At 37.6% G+C, this 18,634-nt stretch overlaps 1 protein-coding gene across 1 annotated transcript; it reads right to left on the reverse strand.

Annotated features, from left to right (window-relative positions):
• Nucleotides 1-306: 306 nt before the first annotated feature.
• Nucleotides 307-11,650, reverse strand: LOC121266733 (endoglucanase 25-like). The gene is made up of 6 exons (XM_041170537.1): nucleotides 10,763-11,650; nucleotides 9,800-10,110; nucleotides 6,397-6,858; nucleotides 1,739-1,874; nucleotides 1,205-1,377; nucleotides 307-1,071 (listed from the first exon to the last, which is right to left on the reverse strand). The coding sequence occupies exons 1-6, from the start codon at nucleotides 11,133-11,135 to the stop codon at nucleotides 670-672; spliced, it is 1,857 nt and encodes a 618-aa protein (XP_041026471.1). The 5' UTR covers nucleotides 11,136-11,650; the 3' UTR covers nucleotides 307-669.
• Nucleotides 11,651-18,634: the final 6,984 nt, after the last annotated feature.

Here is an 18,634-nt window from a genome sequence, read left to right on the forward strand (position 1 = left end):
TGCGAAACATTCAGCGGAAGACAAATAATAAATTGACAATCTAGCACGCTGGCTAAAATTAGATCGGGTGTCGTCTGCTGTTCGAGTCCTCTCTCCAATTAACCAGAGCGTTACCAAGAGAGAGTTCGTTGCCAACAACGTTCAAGAATTGAAAACTCATGTAATGGCTGAAATCATTTGGCACAAACCGAGAATATACTGACATGAATATACCGAGATCTGCCGCGGGAAGGTCAAGATACCATTGGATGGAAATTTTATGTAAAATTTCAAAGCTAGGAAGAATAAAAAAGCAATACGACGAAGAAAACAAAATTGATGCAGTAAGATAGAAATTGATTTGTGAACTCATTTCAAACTGTTAAATTCTTGTCTAAAGAATGATAATGGTTACATATATATTACATATACGAAAAAACTCAAAAGAAAGAGACATTCCCAAGTATCAGTGATCGATTCTTAACACCGGCCATGACCCTTGAATCCCCAACCAGGCCCCAACCCATTGCCTTTAGGAAGTTAGTCATTGCTTTCTTATGTGCATCTCCTTCTTCGTCGTACAATTTCCCTTAACATTAAGGAGATACGAACACCATAAACTATTACTGCACCAAAAACTCATTAGCCATACAGCACACTTGGCAATAGAAGATGAGGTGACGCAATAACTCATGGTTTCCAAGGTGCCGGAGGTGGTGGTGGGGTTGGAAACATGGGGGGAACTGCAGAGAAAATGGTGTTCTTGTCAATCCCAGTAGTCCCATCACCAGACAAAGCCACAAGTGCGGCAACTAAACCTGCGTTGCCAGCAAGAGTCGGCTCTGTGTAATTGTAGTTTGTACGAACATCATGGAAACCATCATGCTTGTCAGGGCCAGCAACCATAGCTCCAACCAATGTATTTGGGTTTGGCTTCGTACTGTCCCGCCATTTCCAGCCTCCTTTACAGTTATACTTGATCTTATTCTTAGGGATAGATGCACCTCTATGGTGGGCGTGTCTTGGGTAATGATTACCAAAACCCACAATATAGCTCATCTTACGAGGGTTTTTTCCAAGGATGTAATCAATCTGCATGTAACACCACAGTAATTGTCCATTTATCAGCACCCACTTATTATCACGTGACCAGAGTCAAGTTCCCTACAAGACCTTTTCTTATTGGTAAAATAAATTTATTGAAGGAGATTAAAACATCATGTACCTGTGTTTTGGCAAATTCACGCAACACTTCGGTTGAATAGAAATTGGGCCCACAATACCAACCAGGTGTATCTGCAGCTTCGAGATAATCACTATAGAGCGTAGCTAAAAAGGCTGCATTGACCACATATTGAAGAGGTTGAGGCCTTCCATGGTTTAACTGAATCAAACCCCCTGCAAAGACTCTCCAAAGAATCAGAACGAATTCCATCCACACGTTAGATTAGGGGAAGGATACTTAACATACCATTTGACAACCAGTTTTGACTGAATTGAATAAAAATAATATTTTTGAATTGTTATTCAAATATTGGTATTTTCATAAATGAAATATGACTTTTCAGCTGCCCTTTTTCTTAAAAAAATTGAGAATTTAAAGAACAAAATGAAAAAAAATAACTTTGATTGATTCAGTCAAATCTGGTTGTGAAATGGTATGCTTCCTAGAAGGATACTTAAACTAGATATGGAACAATATAATGTCAATGGAGTCCTCGCTTCAGATATAAGGTCAATGAAGTAAGAGGTAGTGTACCTTTGGTTCTATTAAAGCTAGTGAAAATGGGAAGGTATGAGCACATAATGATGCTGGTCTGATTGTGGAATGTCCTTAAAATTTCCTCATATGGATACCCAGGGCTCAAGAACAACCGCAAACGGCTTAGAAGAACCTAACCACAAGAAAATAAGATCCTGTCAGAAATAAACCCACATATGACCAGAGAGCTCTAAGGCTTGGTTTGGATTGAGAGGGGCTCTCAACCTATCTCATCTCATCATTACAAAGTTCATAAATTTTCACACAAAATATAATAAACAATTCAACTTTTTCAAATCCCAAAACAATAATAATATTAAAAGATTATATAATAACAATATTTTATCCAACTTTCAACTTTAATCTCAACTCACTATCCACACCTAACCTAATAGGGGCAGAGGCAAGGAGAGGGGCTAGAAGAACCTAAACACAAGAAAACAGGACGTGTCATAGTTTGCAATTTATGATCTGTCACAACCATATTGTGCGATAGAGATCTTCAGATTGGTGAACATGTTAGATATGTGTGTGTGTGTGTGTGTGTCTGTGTGTGTGTATATTTTTGCGTCTTCACCTATGTTTTATAGTTTCCCATCATTATATATAAAAAATATAAATTACATACAAAAAGATTGTTCGGGAAAAATATAAAGCCCCTCAAACTTCCACCCAATCTTCAGCTACCCCTTCCTAACTCAACTAAAAGATTGTAACGTACCATCTCCCCTACAAAGACAAAATTACCACTATAAATTCTAACACAACCACAAAATATACCAACTATTATTTTAAAAAATATTTTTCACATTTTTCAAGTTTTTGATTTTTCAATCTTTTTTCATGTTTTTAATGCTATTTTAAATTTTTTTATTCATCCAAAAAATTTCCCAATTTTTTCTTTTTCATAACTATTTTTTAAAGTTTTTATTTTTTTTACTTTTACGATTATATGACTTTTATTTTTCTATCAATGGCATTTATGTCAAATTAATTAAGGAGGGAGAATTGCAATATTTTAGTAGCTTAAGGGAGTGATTGCCAAAATTGATAGTTAGGGGGTAATTCCAAATGTGATCGCAGTTTAAGGGGGCTTGGTTTATTTACAAAAGCTTTTTATTATAATATAAGTTCAGCCCCAAAAGATAAATTTTTGACTTCTCCATTGGCTCTAAAGTTGGGAGGTCAAACCCAGAAACTCGTGAACTTGGTCCTCTAGACATACAAATGAAATTAGCATAATGATAAAAAAAAAAAAAAAAAAAATACCAATGTAACACGCTGTAGAACTAAACTCTTCAAAGATTCCAGAATAATGCAATTCATAAATAGGCAGAGGCAGACCCAAGCCTCATTGGGGGCATCGATTCAACATATAGTTGTTATATTTGTTGATGACTATTCTCGTATGACATGGTTGCTTATGATGAAGGTACAATCTGAACTTCTTTCCATATTCAAAGTCTTGCGAGAAGAAATTAAAACTTAATTTAGACAAAAAGCTCAAGTTTTGCATTCTAACAATGCTAAAGAATATCAATCTAGTGCCTTTGCTACTTAAGTAATAAAGGAATTGTTTATCAAACTTCATGCTCTTATACACCCCAACAAAATGGGGTGATTGAACGCAAAAACTGCAATTTGTTAGATGTAACCCAAGCACTTTTATTGCACATGCATGTTCCTAAACGTTTTTGGAGTGATGGTGTTCTTATTGCGTGTCACCTTATTAACCGTATGCCTTCATCAGTCCTTGATGGTTCCTCTCCCTTTTCCATTTTGTTCCCTTCCTCTCCATCTTTTTCTCTCCCTCCAAAAATCTTTGGGTGTGTTTGCTATGTTCATAACCTTGGCCCATGCTCTGATAAGCTTGATTCACGTTCTACCAAGTGTTTTTTTGTTGGTTATTCCCGGACTCAAAAAGGATATCGCTGCTATAGTCCTGCTCTTAGACGTTACTTCACGAGTGCTGATGTCACCTTCTTTGAGTCCATACCCTATTTATCGAACACATCTTCGGTTGTTGAGTGTGATCCTCTACCATTACCTACTCTTATCCTTTCTCTTGTACACTCACCCACTTTTACCCAACCCCCTTCAGTGCCTCCCCTTGTTCCTTTCCAGGTGTACTCACGTTGCTTGCAGCCCTCGGCTCCCATTCCTCCACCAACTTTGTCTCCATCTTTAGATCCTGAGTTACCTAGTGCTTCAGACTCTCCACCTATTGCTCTTCGAGAAGGTACTCATTCTTGTGTTACTCAACATCCGATTATCCAATATGTCTCTTGTCATGCCTTATCTCAAGTTTTACTTCTCAACTTTCAAAACTTTTTATTCCTAAGGCAGTTCATGATGTTTTATCTGATCCGGGATGTAGGACAACTATGAAAAATGAAATGGATGCTCTTCATCATAATGGGACATGGGATCTTGTTCTTCTACCACCTGGTAAACAACCTATTGGATGTTGATGGGTATATATAATCAAATTCCATCCTAATGGTTTTGTGGAACGTCTGAAAGCCGACTTGGTTGCTAAGGGTTACACTCAAAATTATGGCATTGATTACGAAGAGACTTTCTCTCCAATTGCCAAAATTTCTTCTGTTCGAGTATTGATCTCTCTTGCTGCTAATTTGGATTGACCCTTATTTCAGTTGGATGTTAAAAATGCATTCCTACATGGCGACTTAAATGAGGAAGTGTATATGGAGCCACCTGGGTTTGTTGCTCAGGGGGAGTGTCGAGGTAATGTGTGCAAGTTAAAAAAGGCATTATATGATTTGAAACAATCTTCACGGACATGGATTGTGAGGTTCTCTAATGCTGTATTGGCATTTGGTCTTCATTGATGTCAAACAGACCACTCGGTATTTCACCTACATAGTGATGCAGGTCATATCTTATTGGTTGTATATGTGGATGACATTGTAATTACTGAGAGTGACTCAGTTGGAATTGCTAAGCTAAAACAATTTTTACATGATCAGTTCAGACAAAGACTTGGGCAAACTTAGATACTTTCTTGGAATTAAAGTCGGTAGATCTAAAAAATGTATTAACCCATCTTAGAGAAAATATGTACTATACCTTCTGGAAGAAACTGACATGTTGGGTGCATGGCCTATTGACACTCCTATGGACCCAAATCGTAAACTCTTGAAAGAGAAGAGAGTTGTTTGGAGATCCAGGTCGGTATCAAAGACTTGTTGAGAAATTAAATTATCATACTATCACTAGACCTGATATCTCTTATGCAGTGAGTTTAGTGAGCCAATTTCTACAAATGCCTAGGGTCTCACATTAGGATGCTGTAATCCATATTCTTCATTATCTTAAATGAGCTCCTGGTCTTGGATTGTTGTATAGACTAAATGGACATCTTAAAATGAAGCTTTTTCAGATGCTGATTGGGTAAGATCTCCTTCAGATAGAAGATCGAGTACTGGATAGTGTACCTTTGTGGGAGGTAACTTGGTTACATAGAAGAGTAAGAAGCATACAGTAGTAGCTCGATCTAGTGTAGAAGCTGAATACAGAGCAATGGCTCACACTACTAGTAGGCTGACATGGTTGCAACACTTTCTTCAAGAGATTGGGTTTCTAGCTCTCGTCCCTCTTCAATTATTTTGTGATAATCAAGTTGCAGTGCATATTACGTCTAATCCTGTGTTCCATGAGAGGACTAAACATACTGAGATTGATTGTTACTTCATTTGGAATACGGTATTAAGTGGTGACATTTTTACACCCTTTGTGAAGTCTGCTAATCAACTTGCAGATATGTTTACCAAACCACGGTGTTATAGTCAGTTAAAACTTATTTGTTCCAAGCTAGGTTTATATGATATATATGCCCTACCTTGAGGGGGAGTGTTAAGAGAACATAGTTGTAATTAGTGTAACTTATGAGGGTATAATTGTCATTTGTATGTAGTATGTATATACTGTCGAACATCAATGAATAACAAGTAGTATTCTCTCTCTATGTTTGACTACAGACTGTAAAAATTACCACACCCAAAAAAATCTAGATAGTTTTGCCCCCCTCCTAAATTAAACTTTTTGGTTCCACCCCTGTAGATAGCCCTCACCCTAGACACAAATAGACACCATGAATCCCATACAAATCCTTTTCAATACGATACTTTCCCATTCATTAAATTTTTACATGCTATAAAATGGGGCATATATTCATTTATGACGCTGACCCATAAGAATTCATCACTCTAACTTTACACAGCTACAAGCAGTAGAAACAAACAAGAAATCAACCACCAAATATGCATATACATAAACATTTTCTTGATAAGTAAATATACATAAACATAAAGTAAGAAATTCATGGAAAGTATTAACATGGGGCATGCAGGAAGAAATAACTGATATTTATTCCATGTAAGCAGAAATAACTGCAATCCAATCTAATAGCATAACACATCTATAGCATTTGAGCATGCAAAAAATTTTGGATTAAGGGTGAATCTCTCTACATCAGAATGAACATCAAATAAGCAGTAAATGCATCATTGCATTCAACCCACATTAAAAAAGCCAAAAATAAGTTCAGACCTTAACTTCCTTGTTATGAAAAAGCAAAACACAGGTTGAAACCAAAAGTTATAACATGGTAACAAGAAACCATATTAAGTTACCTGAGCACCAGCAAGTTTGTTGTCCCAGCTCAGCACACCATAATCAGGCCCTCCCCAGAAAGCACCCGCATGTTTGGCCAGACCAGGTGTGGTGGCAAGCTGAAGATAGGAGGAGTTACCAGTTGCATAGTACAACCAGGCACCACCCCATACAAACTCATCCCAGTAACTAGTGGAATTATAAAACAGCGCAGCTTCTGATCCACCTGCACTGTATCTGCCCCTTTGTTCCCTTGAAAATTTGAAGAGTGTTCGGGCACCATGGACGAGTTTCTGTGAATAGGCCTTGTTGTCCTTGAAAACGATAGATGCAGCAGCTAGAGCAGCAGCCATTTCTGCAGCAAGATCTGAGCAGCTGCCACATTCATATACAGGTCGTTTATAATCAATGTCCTCAGGACGCATCCAGCAATAATGATCATTAGGAGTTGTACTCCCTCCAGAAGTATCTCCAACCCCAACCTGTTGAAAATGAGAGGAAAGCATTCATTACAAATGAAATGTTTTTTGGTTATATTGCTAACTGTATGAAGCAGTTGCTTATTGAGTATTTGACTTAGTTTTGTTTTTATCTGTTAACAATCCCAGGTAATGATCAATGTGAGGATGCAGCTGCAAGAAAAGACATGGCTCAGGGTGAAGAGGCAAAGGCCTTGACCATTTATAAATATTTTAGTTTATGTTTTTCAAGTAATTTAGAAAATTGTTAATAAGTGCAACCTATGAGGGAGGGGATGTTATAGGATTTCAAGAAAGCATAGAATGTGCCGCCCCTCTCTCCCTCATCCTTTAAGCTTAAACTTTATTCAAAAGTTCAAAGAGAAGCTGTATCACTGCACTGTGTTGTTGTAACGCTCCAAGAGAGGCCCAAGCCACATCTGGTCCCTACGTAATAATCAATGGTGTAATTAAAGCCAATTGGAATCATTATAAGAGCAAGCACTTCTCCCTCCCAAGCAATGCGTGGTCCCATACACCACCAACACTTCTCACTCAGTATGGGGTATCATAATCTCTCCCCTTCCCATAAATTTTCGACATCCTCGTCAAGCTATTCCATGGTTGGTGGCATTGCTTAAGTCTCACACTTCTGGTTGAGATAGACTTTGATACCATTTGTAACACTCTAAGACAGGCCCAAGCCACACCTAGGCCTTACTCCAAATGGAGTAGTGAATGGTACAATTGGAGTCTATTGGAATCCTTATAAAAAGCAAGAACTTTTCTCCCCTAAATAATGTGGGATCCCATACAACACCTACACTCATTAGTTAGTATGGGGGGTATCATAGAGGCCTAAGGAGGGGTGAGTGCGATACCCTATACTAAGTGATAATGTAGGTGATGTATGGCATCTCACATTGCTTTTTTTTTTTTGGTGGGTGGGGGGGGAGTTCTTGCTCTTTATGTCAAAGCCTACCCAGCAAGAATGTGAGACTTAAGCCATGCCACCTATGATGGAATGGTCTGATGAGGACATTGGCAATTTAAGGGATTGATGAGGGTAAGTGGTATATGGAATCCCACATTGCATGGAAGGGAGAAGTTCTTGCGGTTTATAATGATTCCAATGGGGGAGTTGACTAGTCTTTTTGAAGTAGGGCCTAAGTGTGGATTAGGCCTCCCTTGGGGTGTTATAGCTTCATTCTTTTCTTTTCTTCATCAAACATGCAAGGAAAAGTGTTATCAACTCTCTAGACTGCCTGCTGCAAATCTTGAATTGGAACCTCGAGGGAAGGCCACCAATCACACTCCACCCTCCCTACGATTTGAGGAATGGGATGATTTTTCATCAAGCTTTTGATTCCAGCCATTTCACCTTTAACTCAGCCGCTTGAAATAGCTTTCAATCGATGTTCTATTTTCTTATGCATTCCAACAGCCAATTGTTGAACCTTGAAGAGTTCTAAGGGGCTGAGGACTCGTGTACAACCTATAGAGTCCAGTTTGAGTGAGTTTTATCTAGTTTCAGCCTAGAGTCAATCCTCTCTCAAAAAACTCTTGAAAGGGACCTTGGTGAGGACTTTCAATGACGCTTATGGTACACTATGATAAATGTTAGATGATTAGCGATTTAGGGTTAAATTCTTGGTGTAAGGGACTCCTATACATGCCGCCAGATTAGAAGGGCACTATTTTTGTGATAATACCTCCAAAAGAACTTGCCTCTGGCTCCATCCCTTAGATAACATACAAGAATTGAGAAGTCCTCCATTGAATTGAATGACCCTCTACATGTAAGACCTATTGCTCGCAATTTGGGATCCTCATTTTGGTCAACTGGCTGGGGAAGCTTTTACTCAAGGGGGTGCTCTTGTACCAATAAATATCACTTATTCTGGAATTTATCAATGATCCCATAAAGAATGGACATCATAGAAAAGCAATAGGGGCTATAAATGAATCAGTTTGTATGATTGTTCAGCCGATACTCAGTCTATTTAACTCAAACCGAGCTTGACTCATGGGAGAAAAAAACTCTAACATCAAAGCAAAAACCTGATTGATCAGTAAATGACGCATACTCGATTAAGCTCAGCTCAACTTGGTTAAGACTCGTTCGTTTCATGCCCAACTCGACTCGTTAGCTATGCTCAACTCAATTAAAGTTTGGTCATACATCATTGAATATATATATATATAATTTATTCCTGTATATTAAAATTTTTTATATGTATATAGATATGTATGTGTATAGATTAAATTTAATAATATAAACATAGCAACCTTTTCGAATTATATATATAACACGTATCCCGGTTATACGTTAGTTACTAAGTACTTAAGTGATGTGAAAATAACTTGACTTGACCTGAGCTCGTGTATTGATCAGCTCGAGCTCGGCAATCTCCCAAATCGAGCTCAAGCTCTAGCTATTTAAGTCAAGCTTGACTCGACAAAAGATCCGCTCAGCTTGATTACAACTGTAAATTAGTAATAGTAACCATCATACTGCAAGTACATCTCTAGGACAGCCCCTAAGGGGAGCTGTCTTGTCCTTCCTAACAGACTAAGGCTGGTACACTCACACACAACATGAAACATAGTTCAATGGCAGGAAACTAGGCTGCAAGCACACAATCTAATTCCTAGAGGGAAGTCTAAAGGGAGGGCATCGTGAAGACGGGAAACAAGGGGTTGGGATGGGGTTTTGGGATAGAGTTTTAATTCTATAGGAAACAAGGGGTTGGAGTCAGGCTCCATGTATTTTGGATTGTTTTTCACGGGTTTTTTGGGTCATTAGAGGCTTTCTATTATGGACAAAATGTTTTCTTGTATACATTCAATGTACTTGGTTACTCCTTTGATATATATAATACTTTTACTTATTAAAAAATAAAAAATAAAGAAGATATTCCTATCAGCTATATGGTTAAATGAATGACCAAGTATGTAGATGTACCTGCGCAGCGATCCTGTCTATGGTATCAGCGGAATGGTTGAAAGTCTTGAGAAGGTAATCAGTCCCCCATTTTATTATCTCTTTAACATGGTTGAGCTCCCCAGCAGCTTCATATTTGGCACTGTATTCAATTACACTCCAGCTCAACATGGTCATGGCAAACGAGGCCGGGAAGTTGAACTTGATAGCATCTCCAGCATCATAATAGCCACCCACCAGATCTTTGTAAAAGGTGGCGGTGTTGGACTTGCCATCATCCAGACAGGAGCTCCCTCTCCACGAGACGTTATTATGCTTTGGCAGTTTCCCAGCTGCGATTATGAAGCAAAAATAAATAAATAAACAAAGAGAACGAAGTAGTTTTCTAACTTGATAAACTATAAGAGCGGGTCCAGTGGTTAAGCCAAGATTTTACTTCCGTGGTGCAAAATCTAATTAATATAAACGAGTTCAAAAATAAATCTATATGTTTTTGTATAAATTTTTTTTTACCTACTAAAAAAAATATTTTTACGTCAAAAAAAGACTAATATTAGTCTCATACAAGATTTCATATTCTGAAATTGCTTCAGCTCTAGTCCTATATCCTATAAAAAAAATGCATTGCAATGGTGTCTACAATTAATATAAGCTTTTCCTGTACAAAAGTAAATTGATCTAATGCTGTTTTTTGTACAAACCTTTTTACTTCGGAAAAAACTTAGCAAAAATTGTTTTCTACAAGTTTCCGTATTCTGTAATAATCAGCCCATCATTAATTTTATAAAAGCTTGTGTGACGATTGAGTTTACGATTAATATTTATATGGACATTTAAAAAAAAAATAACTTATAAAAATAATATCATTTAAATATTTTAAAACATAATTATAAAAATGATAAAAAAAAAAACAAGTGCGTCTATGTACTCTTTTATCAGACAAAAGCAGATCTACTTAACACGAATAGGGCAAAGTAAGATTACATCGTTGGGCGTTGAAGAACATGAGAGCCTTGTGGAGGGCGAGGGTGTAGTTGTCAGGGGGAGGATGTGAATGGCGGTGGCGTGGTACGGTCTTGACGATTAGGGTGATGAAGCCAGCCAAGAAGGCAGAGACAAGAAGCGTGCCGACAGTCCAGACGAAGATCTTGCGGCTGACGATGATGCAGCCCAGATCCACGTACTTCTTCTTCTTCTGCTCGCCGGGGCCCAGCAGCCAGCTCTGCTGGGTTTCGTCGAGAGGTCGAGACAGCGCCGCCCTGTCCAAGTCCTGCAGATTACGGCTCCGGTCGTCGTCTGTGGCCGAGTCCGCGGCGTTTATCTCAAGGGGCCCACCCCACGGATCCCTGCCGTACATGCTTAGCTTTTAATTTATCTTCCTTCAAAGTTGCTAGCTTCCCACCCAATTATTACTAATGCCAGAGCGGCTTCACACCGAATACACAAAAGATCAGCTGATCAGGAAGGAGCGGATTGAGGTGCTCAGATCCAAGACAAATATCACGATAATATCTGAACATATATATAGGGGTGTCGTAGCAGTAGCGTTGCAGTACAATTTGAAAGGAAAAGAACAAATTGAAGGAGAGACACGCACAGAGTCCCCACCCTTTAAGCTTTATTGGAGAAGGAAGAGTGAGGAGTAAGACAGGTATTCAGAAATTCAAGAGTAAAAAATTGTAGGATCGGTGGGTGCGGATGACCTGGTGACGGTGGGCAGTCCACAATTATGCGGTAAGGTATTGTACGCTTTTGGTTGATGATACTGACCTTCGAACTAATCGATAATGCCATTCGATCTGAAAAAAATTACCATTAAATGTTGACATTGTAAAAGTGTTTAGTCTAATGTTTTTATTAAGGTATCGTTTCTTTTTCACCTGCTCAGCTCAACTCAAATTACCAAATCTATCTAATTATTATAATTTTTTTTAAATTTTTATATAAAATTAAATAAATAATTCAAATTTTTTAAATTTTAAAATAAAAATAATATTAAAAATAATATTTTAATAATATTTTATTTAACTTTTATCTCAATTTATATGAAAATAAACGAGAATCTTTTTAGATTAAATTCTAATTTTTTTTTAATGGTTCATAACTGATCAAATTCATCCCTAATCTCGAATAGTTGGACTTACTAACGTGACATGCCGCATGAAAAAAAAAATGTTAAAATAAATATTTTAAAACTAAAAATAAATTATTGATGCAATTTTTGATATGCATGTTGTTTCCCTTAAAAGCATCTTCATTTGTTTGGCTAAATATATCTTTAAAATTTAGTCAATATTATATTTTTTTATATTTACCTATTTTATTTAAATTCAATCCCTACATTAGATTAGTCATTCACTCTTTATATAATAATAAAATATTATTAAATTAATAATTTTTTATTTAATTTATTTGTATCACATTTTATAATTCTACCAATTTAATATTAATAATAATTATATTCTAATTAAATTAATATTAAAAAAATCATATTTTCAAAAATCATTTAATGCTAATAACAAAAAATATTTGATTAAAATTATCTAAAATTCTATCTAAATTTCTTAATTATAAACCAAATAGTATTTTTGCTTGGAGTGCGAAACTAATATTTTAATATTTACTTGGAGTGAGAAATTAGTATTTTAATGTTTGGTAAATCAATTGTAGTTCTTCATCTTTGGCCAACCATTGTAGTAAAAGTCCATTTTATTTTAGATTTGGCTAATCCAATGTGGATGAGTGTAGAAACTGGAGTTAGAGAGTGTAGAAACTGGAGTTAGAGAGTGTGCAAGACGTATCTCTCCATCTATTAATAGTAATGTTTTGAATACCGTATTGGTGACCGTTTCGGTCGAGGCATTGAAACAAGATATTTCGGTACCGGTATCGTTTCGGATACCATTTTGGAATAGTCTATATATGGATAAATTATATATAAATATATATAAATTATAAATAATCTGGTCTAATTTGGGGGGTAAAAAAATGAGCTTGCAGTTTGAAGAAATGAAAAAAAAAAAGAAAAAAGTAAAGGTCGAAATATCGGCCGATAAGGGCCGAAACGGTCGAAATTCTGATCGGTATGAAACTATACCCTTCTCTATATCTGTTACGCCACAGAAACGATATATTTTGATCGTACCGGTCTGTACGATATGAAATTCAAAACTTTGATTTATAGATGTTGGGTAACAATAATGTTCCCTCTTTGAGTGTCTACTTTGGAGCATTTAATGTAGTAACCCTCTGGATATGCAGTAATCCCTTTGGGCTTGATTTGACTATCAATAAGATCGATTTGGTAGGCATATTCCACTTGGATTGATCATTATAGAACTGTACTCTGTCGAGAAAGGGTTAGTTGGGTTAATGTATCATTAGGGTTTATCTAATGGGTTGGGCTTGACATTGGGGGGCTATGGTCAGTTGGGCCAATTGATGAGTTCAAACGGAGCATTCCACATATCTCAACTCTTTGATCGTCTCCCCCTTGTCGTCATATGATTATCTTGTGACAGTGGCCTTTAGTCACTCGTGGTCCTTTGCTCGCTTCCTAGGTACGTTTATCCCTAACAGTAATCTAGTAGATTCCTGCCGCATGTGTTGGTGAGAATTTTATCTTTTCTCTCCACATCACCCCTTTCTTTAATCTTTCATGTTCTGCTCTCATGTTATGTGAGTACCCTTCTCTCTTCACACCCTTTCACATCCTTCGCACCGTCCTAGACTACTCTCCCCTTTCCTCGAATCGACTCATTCTCTCAATTGAATGGCTCTCAAAAATTCTTCTCACTTTGCGTCTTGATCTTCTCGACCATGCTTGTCCTCCAATGAGTCCCATGGTGATCTTTCCTCGCAACTGGAAGCCTTCGAGAGTTGTCGTTAGACTACCACCACTACTTAAAGCATTGGCAATGACTTAGCCATTGTCAAGTCTAAATTTTGACTAAAAATTGAGATTTTGGCTAAAGTCAAAAATTTTGGAGAGCTTAATTTACATTGGACTAGTCATCTCAAAGTCAAAATAATAATATAATATTATATATATTTTAATAATTTTTTTTTCATATTTTGCAAAATAAATTTTAACAAAATAAATTATTTATATTATATCTCATAACTTTATTTAAAAATTTTCATGAGCATACCCACGAGCATTTGCAAGCATACAAGTCTTCTTTAGCTAAACTTTTCTACTTCATTACAATTTGTAGGACTCTGGCTTTCATATTCATGATAATAAAGAAAAAGAAAAAAAAAGAAGAAAAAGCATTGTTGATATTCATATTTATACTAAAACAAGAGAAATGCCCTCTTGTGTGCAGAGACTACATCAACAACAGATCTACCAACACAAAACAAAACAGTTTCTACAAATGTCAAGATACAGATGTCAAGGGCAGAGATAAAAGAACCACAATATAATGCTTGTCTTGGTTGATCATCACAAAAGTTATATCTAAGGGCAGAGATCACCACAATTAAAGGGATTGTCAATTCTTGATCTTAGGCCCCAATACACTCCAAAAATGCATCAAATGCCTTTCGTGTAATAAGGTTTACCACTTAGGCCAAAACCTTTGGTTTGGTAATTGCACACTCAAACAGATTTGAGAACTACTAAAACATTATATGATTAAAAGTAGGAGAATCACTGCGAACCAGATCCTAAAAAAAAAAAAAAAAAAAAAAACTCAAAGCATTAAATCACTAGAAACAAGCATTAAATCATCCATATTTGATGCTTCAAACAAAATGCCAAAATCAATCAAAACAAGCATTAAATCAAAATATAGACAAATACAAACACAAATTCTCTTATTAGACAAATCAAAATAGGAAAAATTGGGACATACGTGATTTCGACAGTCTAGGGCTAAAATCTCAAAATCCAGATACTCTGTGTTGCAATTTTCTCTGCAAATACACACACCGAGTATTCCTACTTCGTTGATCGAGAAAAGTTCGAAAAAATGGAAAGGAAAAAAAATGCTTGGAAGAAGATTCGAAAATGTAATGCTTACGAAAAAGATGCGATTTACGAAAACTCTGTGCTTGGAAGAAGACGAAAATGGTTTCCTGAAAGGAGAGGAAGAAGGGAGAAAGGAGAGGGTGATTGGCGTAACTGGAAAAAAAAAAAAAAAAAGAAATTGAGGAAGAGAGAAAACACAAAGTTATTTGTGCATTTCGGCGTGAGGAACTAAAAAAAAGAAAGTTGCAATCTTTTAGATTAAGGAACTAAGAGAAAACACAAAGAAAAAAAGAAAGGGAAGTGAAGAGATGAAAAACGAGGGAAGGAAGATGTTTGTTGGGAATAATTGTAGAGTAAAATAATAGTTTGGAATGAACAGTGATTAGTCAAATTTGGAGAAAGATATAGAATTATTGTAGCTTAAAAATGGAGCTTTAGATGTTTGCCTAGTCCAATGCAGCCCACTTTTGAGCTACCTTGCTGAATTTTGACTAGCTATTAGCATTTGACTAGGCCAATGCCAGTGCTCTTAGGCAGAGTTAGACTTTGTGAGGGACCACTATGAAATCCCTGAGTTAGTAAGGTTGACTCTTCCCAGGCCTCATGACGACATCGTTAATTCTAAGGGGGTCGCTGAGCATATTGGGCTATATGTCAGCATGTTTTAGGTTAGGTTGTGGCTTCCCTTCTATCGCCCAATTCGCAATGTCTTAGACTTCTTGGGGTGGCCATTGCCCAAAGCTTGGAGGCAGGCCTTGGAGGCTGCTGGCGAGGAAAACCTCGACCTCACTTTTGGTGAGTTCTTCCAGACCCATTATTTCAAGTGCCACAATGGGAACCAATGTAGCTTTTGCTTGCAAACGGGCTATAGGGTTATTCATTTGGAGCCTCGTTATTCTTAAGTGAAAAACTGGGACCGAAAGTTATTTTTTGTCTTCGGGGTTGGATAGGAGTTTCCTGTTGGCAAGATCGACCATCTTGAGTTCCCAGCGAAGGCCTAATGGTACCATGTTCTTGACAGTTGTGATTTTGAGGTTATTTTCACCAAGGGAGTGCAAGAGCATGCAAATCTTATTTATGCATGGGTTAGAGATAGCCCAAACTCGTTAGCCTGACACCATTTTCATCCTAGAGAATATTGACAGTTTCTTGTTGTCGCTAGATTAGTTGTGAACTATTGATCATCAAGTGGTGGGCTTGGTGGGCCTAGGGCTTTCGGGGGCGGAAGAAAGCTGCCCCTGGCTTGTTGGACCCTAAGGGAAAGAGGCCCTGTGTTGGAGATAGTGGGACTTGGGGTGGACCATGCACTCGATGCGACCCTGTTAGACTAAAGCGGGGGACCGCATGCTCTCGATTGTTAATTGTCTTGATGCCTGGTGGTCATTGATAAGGCTGGATGGCGGGGCACCACCCCATCACCTCTTGTCCACCACCCTGCCCTTGCATGGGTGGCACGGTCAACCCAACTCGCCGCATGCAAGGGTGGAGGCCCTGCCTATAGGGAGAAAAGGGTGCTAGGGTAGGCTAGGCCTAGCCCTCCCTCATTTACCCCTCCCTGCTCTAGGCAGCCCATTTTCATATATATAAATATATAAACAAATTTTAAAATATAAAATGACGTCGTTTCATACTTAGGTCCTTAAGTATAAAAGCTGAAAACTCTAAACAAATCATTTCTCTCTCTTTCTCTTTCTCCCCCTTCGTTGCTCTCCTCTCTAGCTCTGCTCTTTTCCTTCACAATTTCTCTCCCTCCCTCCGCGAGTTCTTCTTTCTCTCTTCCTCCTTTTCCTATTTTCGGTTTTGGATTTTTCTTCTTGGATCTGGAAGTTGAGTTTTATGAATCGATATTAAGTATTTAAGTTTTTGATTTCCCATTAGATTTTTTGTTGTTTAACTTGTTTGTTGGTTTTTTCTATTTTCTTTGAGCTTTTTTGTTTTGTTTTTCCGATTGTGACAACCGTGATGGGTAGTGGATAGGGGGGCAAATGGACTAGGGGTTCACCCCGACACAAGGATGGGACGCCATCTCCGGAGAGGGCGCATGTTGAACTGGCCCAAACTTGGAGCGTGAGGGGGATGCCATCCGCATGTCCACACTCTTGGAGGATGTGATGGAGGTAGAGTGCAATTGTGGTGATGTTTTAGAGGTTGATCTAGAGGAGGCTAGAGAGCTTCAAAGGCTGAGGAGTCTCATCGGCGTTTATATTTGGACCTTGATATCGTCTATAGGGTGTTGGCCCAATTAGAGGCTAGGCTTCGGTCTGCTAGACTGGAGCTTAGTCAGGCTAACATGGAATACTCCTAGCTCCACCTCGTAGTTGAGCACATTGAAACTCGCTAAGTCTCAACGACATGTTGATGAGTTAGATGCTGAGCTTAGGTCTTTTAGGGACAAGATTATCCACCTTTCTCCTAAACTTTTCGCAGCTAACGTAGTTCGTGACGGGGCATGGGTGGCTACATATAACCTTAGGTTGAGGACGTTGAAAAGATTGTTGCTAGTGCACCCTGAGGTAGATTCTAGACTCAAGACTTGAGGACTCTAGACTTGAAGAGGACTCTAGTCAACCCTCTGTCGCATCTTTTGATCTTCATACATGATCTACCATTTCGAGAGGAAAGGTAGTTAGGACTATCAAGTGAGATTTGATTACAAATCTCATCAAGTTAACAATTAACTTTCACTGACAGTGTAAGGATGCATGCATAACAGTAAAAACATGAATGCTAATGTGAACATGAGTGAATGTGACGTGAGTGGGAAAAAAAACATATGACATGAACTGACATAAACTGTAACTGACGTGAATTGAACGGACATGACTTGAACTTGAACTATACGTGAAATAACATAACATGAAACTGAATGTGAAACTGAGACTTGAAACTGGACTTGCACATGAACTAAACATGAACTTGGAGTCTTGTTATAAATAAATGATTAATTAAACATGAATTGTGGATGCTACACAAGTCTCTTTGAGCCGTGTGCCCTTGCCTATACAGTATCACATCACATGTATTTGCACCATCTATGAGTGCGTTAACATATGCATCACACTACATGTATTTGCAGCTATTGTGAGTACGTAATGTACGTATTCCATAATAGGTATCTGCACCTGCTCAAGTGCGTATAATATGAACATGAATTGTGGTTGGCACCATCGGCATTGGTGCCTGACTTCGCTCTGGCAACTTGTTACTTAGGCCCATTTCAAAGCTTGTTGACGGTACTTTATCAACCCAAGAAATTTAATACTACTTTAAACACTCTAGCGTGAACAATGAAGTTCACTAGGATATTGCCTCATCGTAGCACTTGAGATCGTGTTAAACATAAAAGACTCTACTGACTGGAAAAATATTGTTTCCCGTGACAAACTCCATAGTCTTGACATGACGTGGCGTGAAATGAAATGATAGGTTACATGACATGACATGACGTGGCGTGTAAGTATGACTAACAACATGACATAACGTGGTGTGCAACAGTTAAACATGGCATGACGTAACTTAATATGTGTGTGTGTGTGTGTATATATATATATCTAACCATCATGAATGATGATTTCTTACCACCATACATATACAAATACCTTGAAAGCAAGTTAGAGGCCATTGTTACCTGGAAAATGACAATTTTTTCCCTAATTTAAGGATTTTGTATTCTAATTAAAAAAATTCACCAAAATTTGCATTCATCATTTAAATTTTTTCTTATATCTAAATATCCAGTTAGAAAAATTTAAAACACAACAATAAAAACCAAGCATAGGTCGAAAAATACAAATGCTAAAATCCTTGAATTTTGTTGCAATTATTTCAAACTGTTAACTTTTATGCTAAAATCGAATCATGCAAGATACAAAAATCACATC

Source organism: Juglans microcarpa x Juglans regia, chromosome 5S (assembly GCF_004785595.1).
Source record: "Juglans microcarpa x Juglans regia isolate MS1-56 chromosome 5S, Jm3101_v1.0, whole genome shotgun sequence".
Classification (NCBI taxonomy): Eukaryota; Viridiplantae; Streptophyta; class Magnoliopsida; order Fagales; family Juglandaceae; genus Juglans; species Juglans microcarpa x Juglans regia.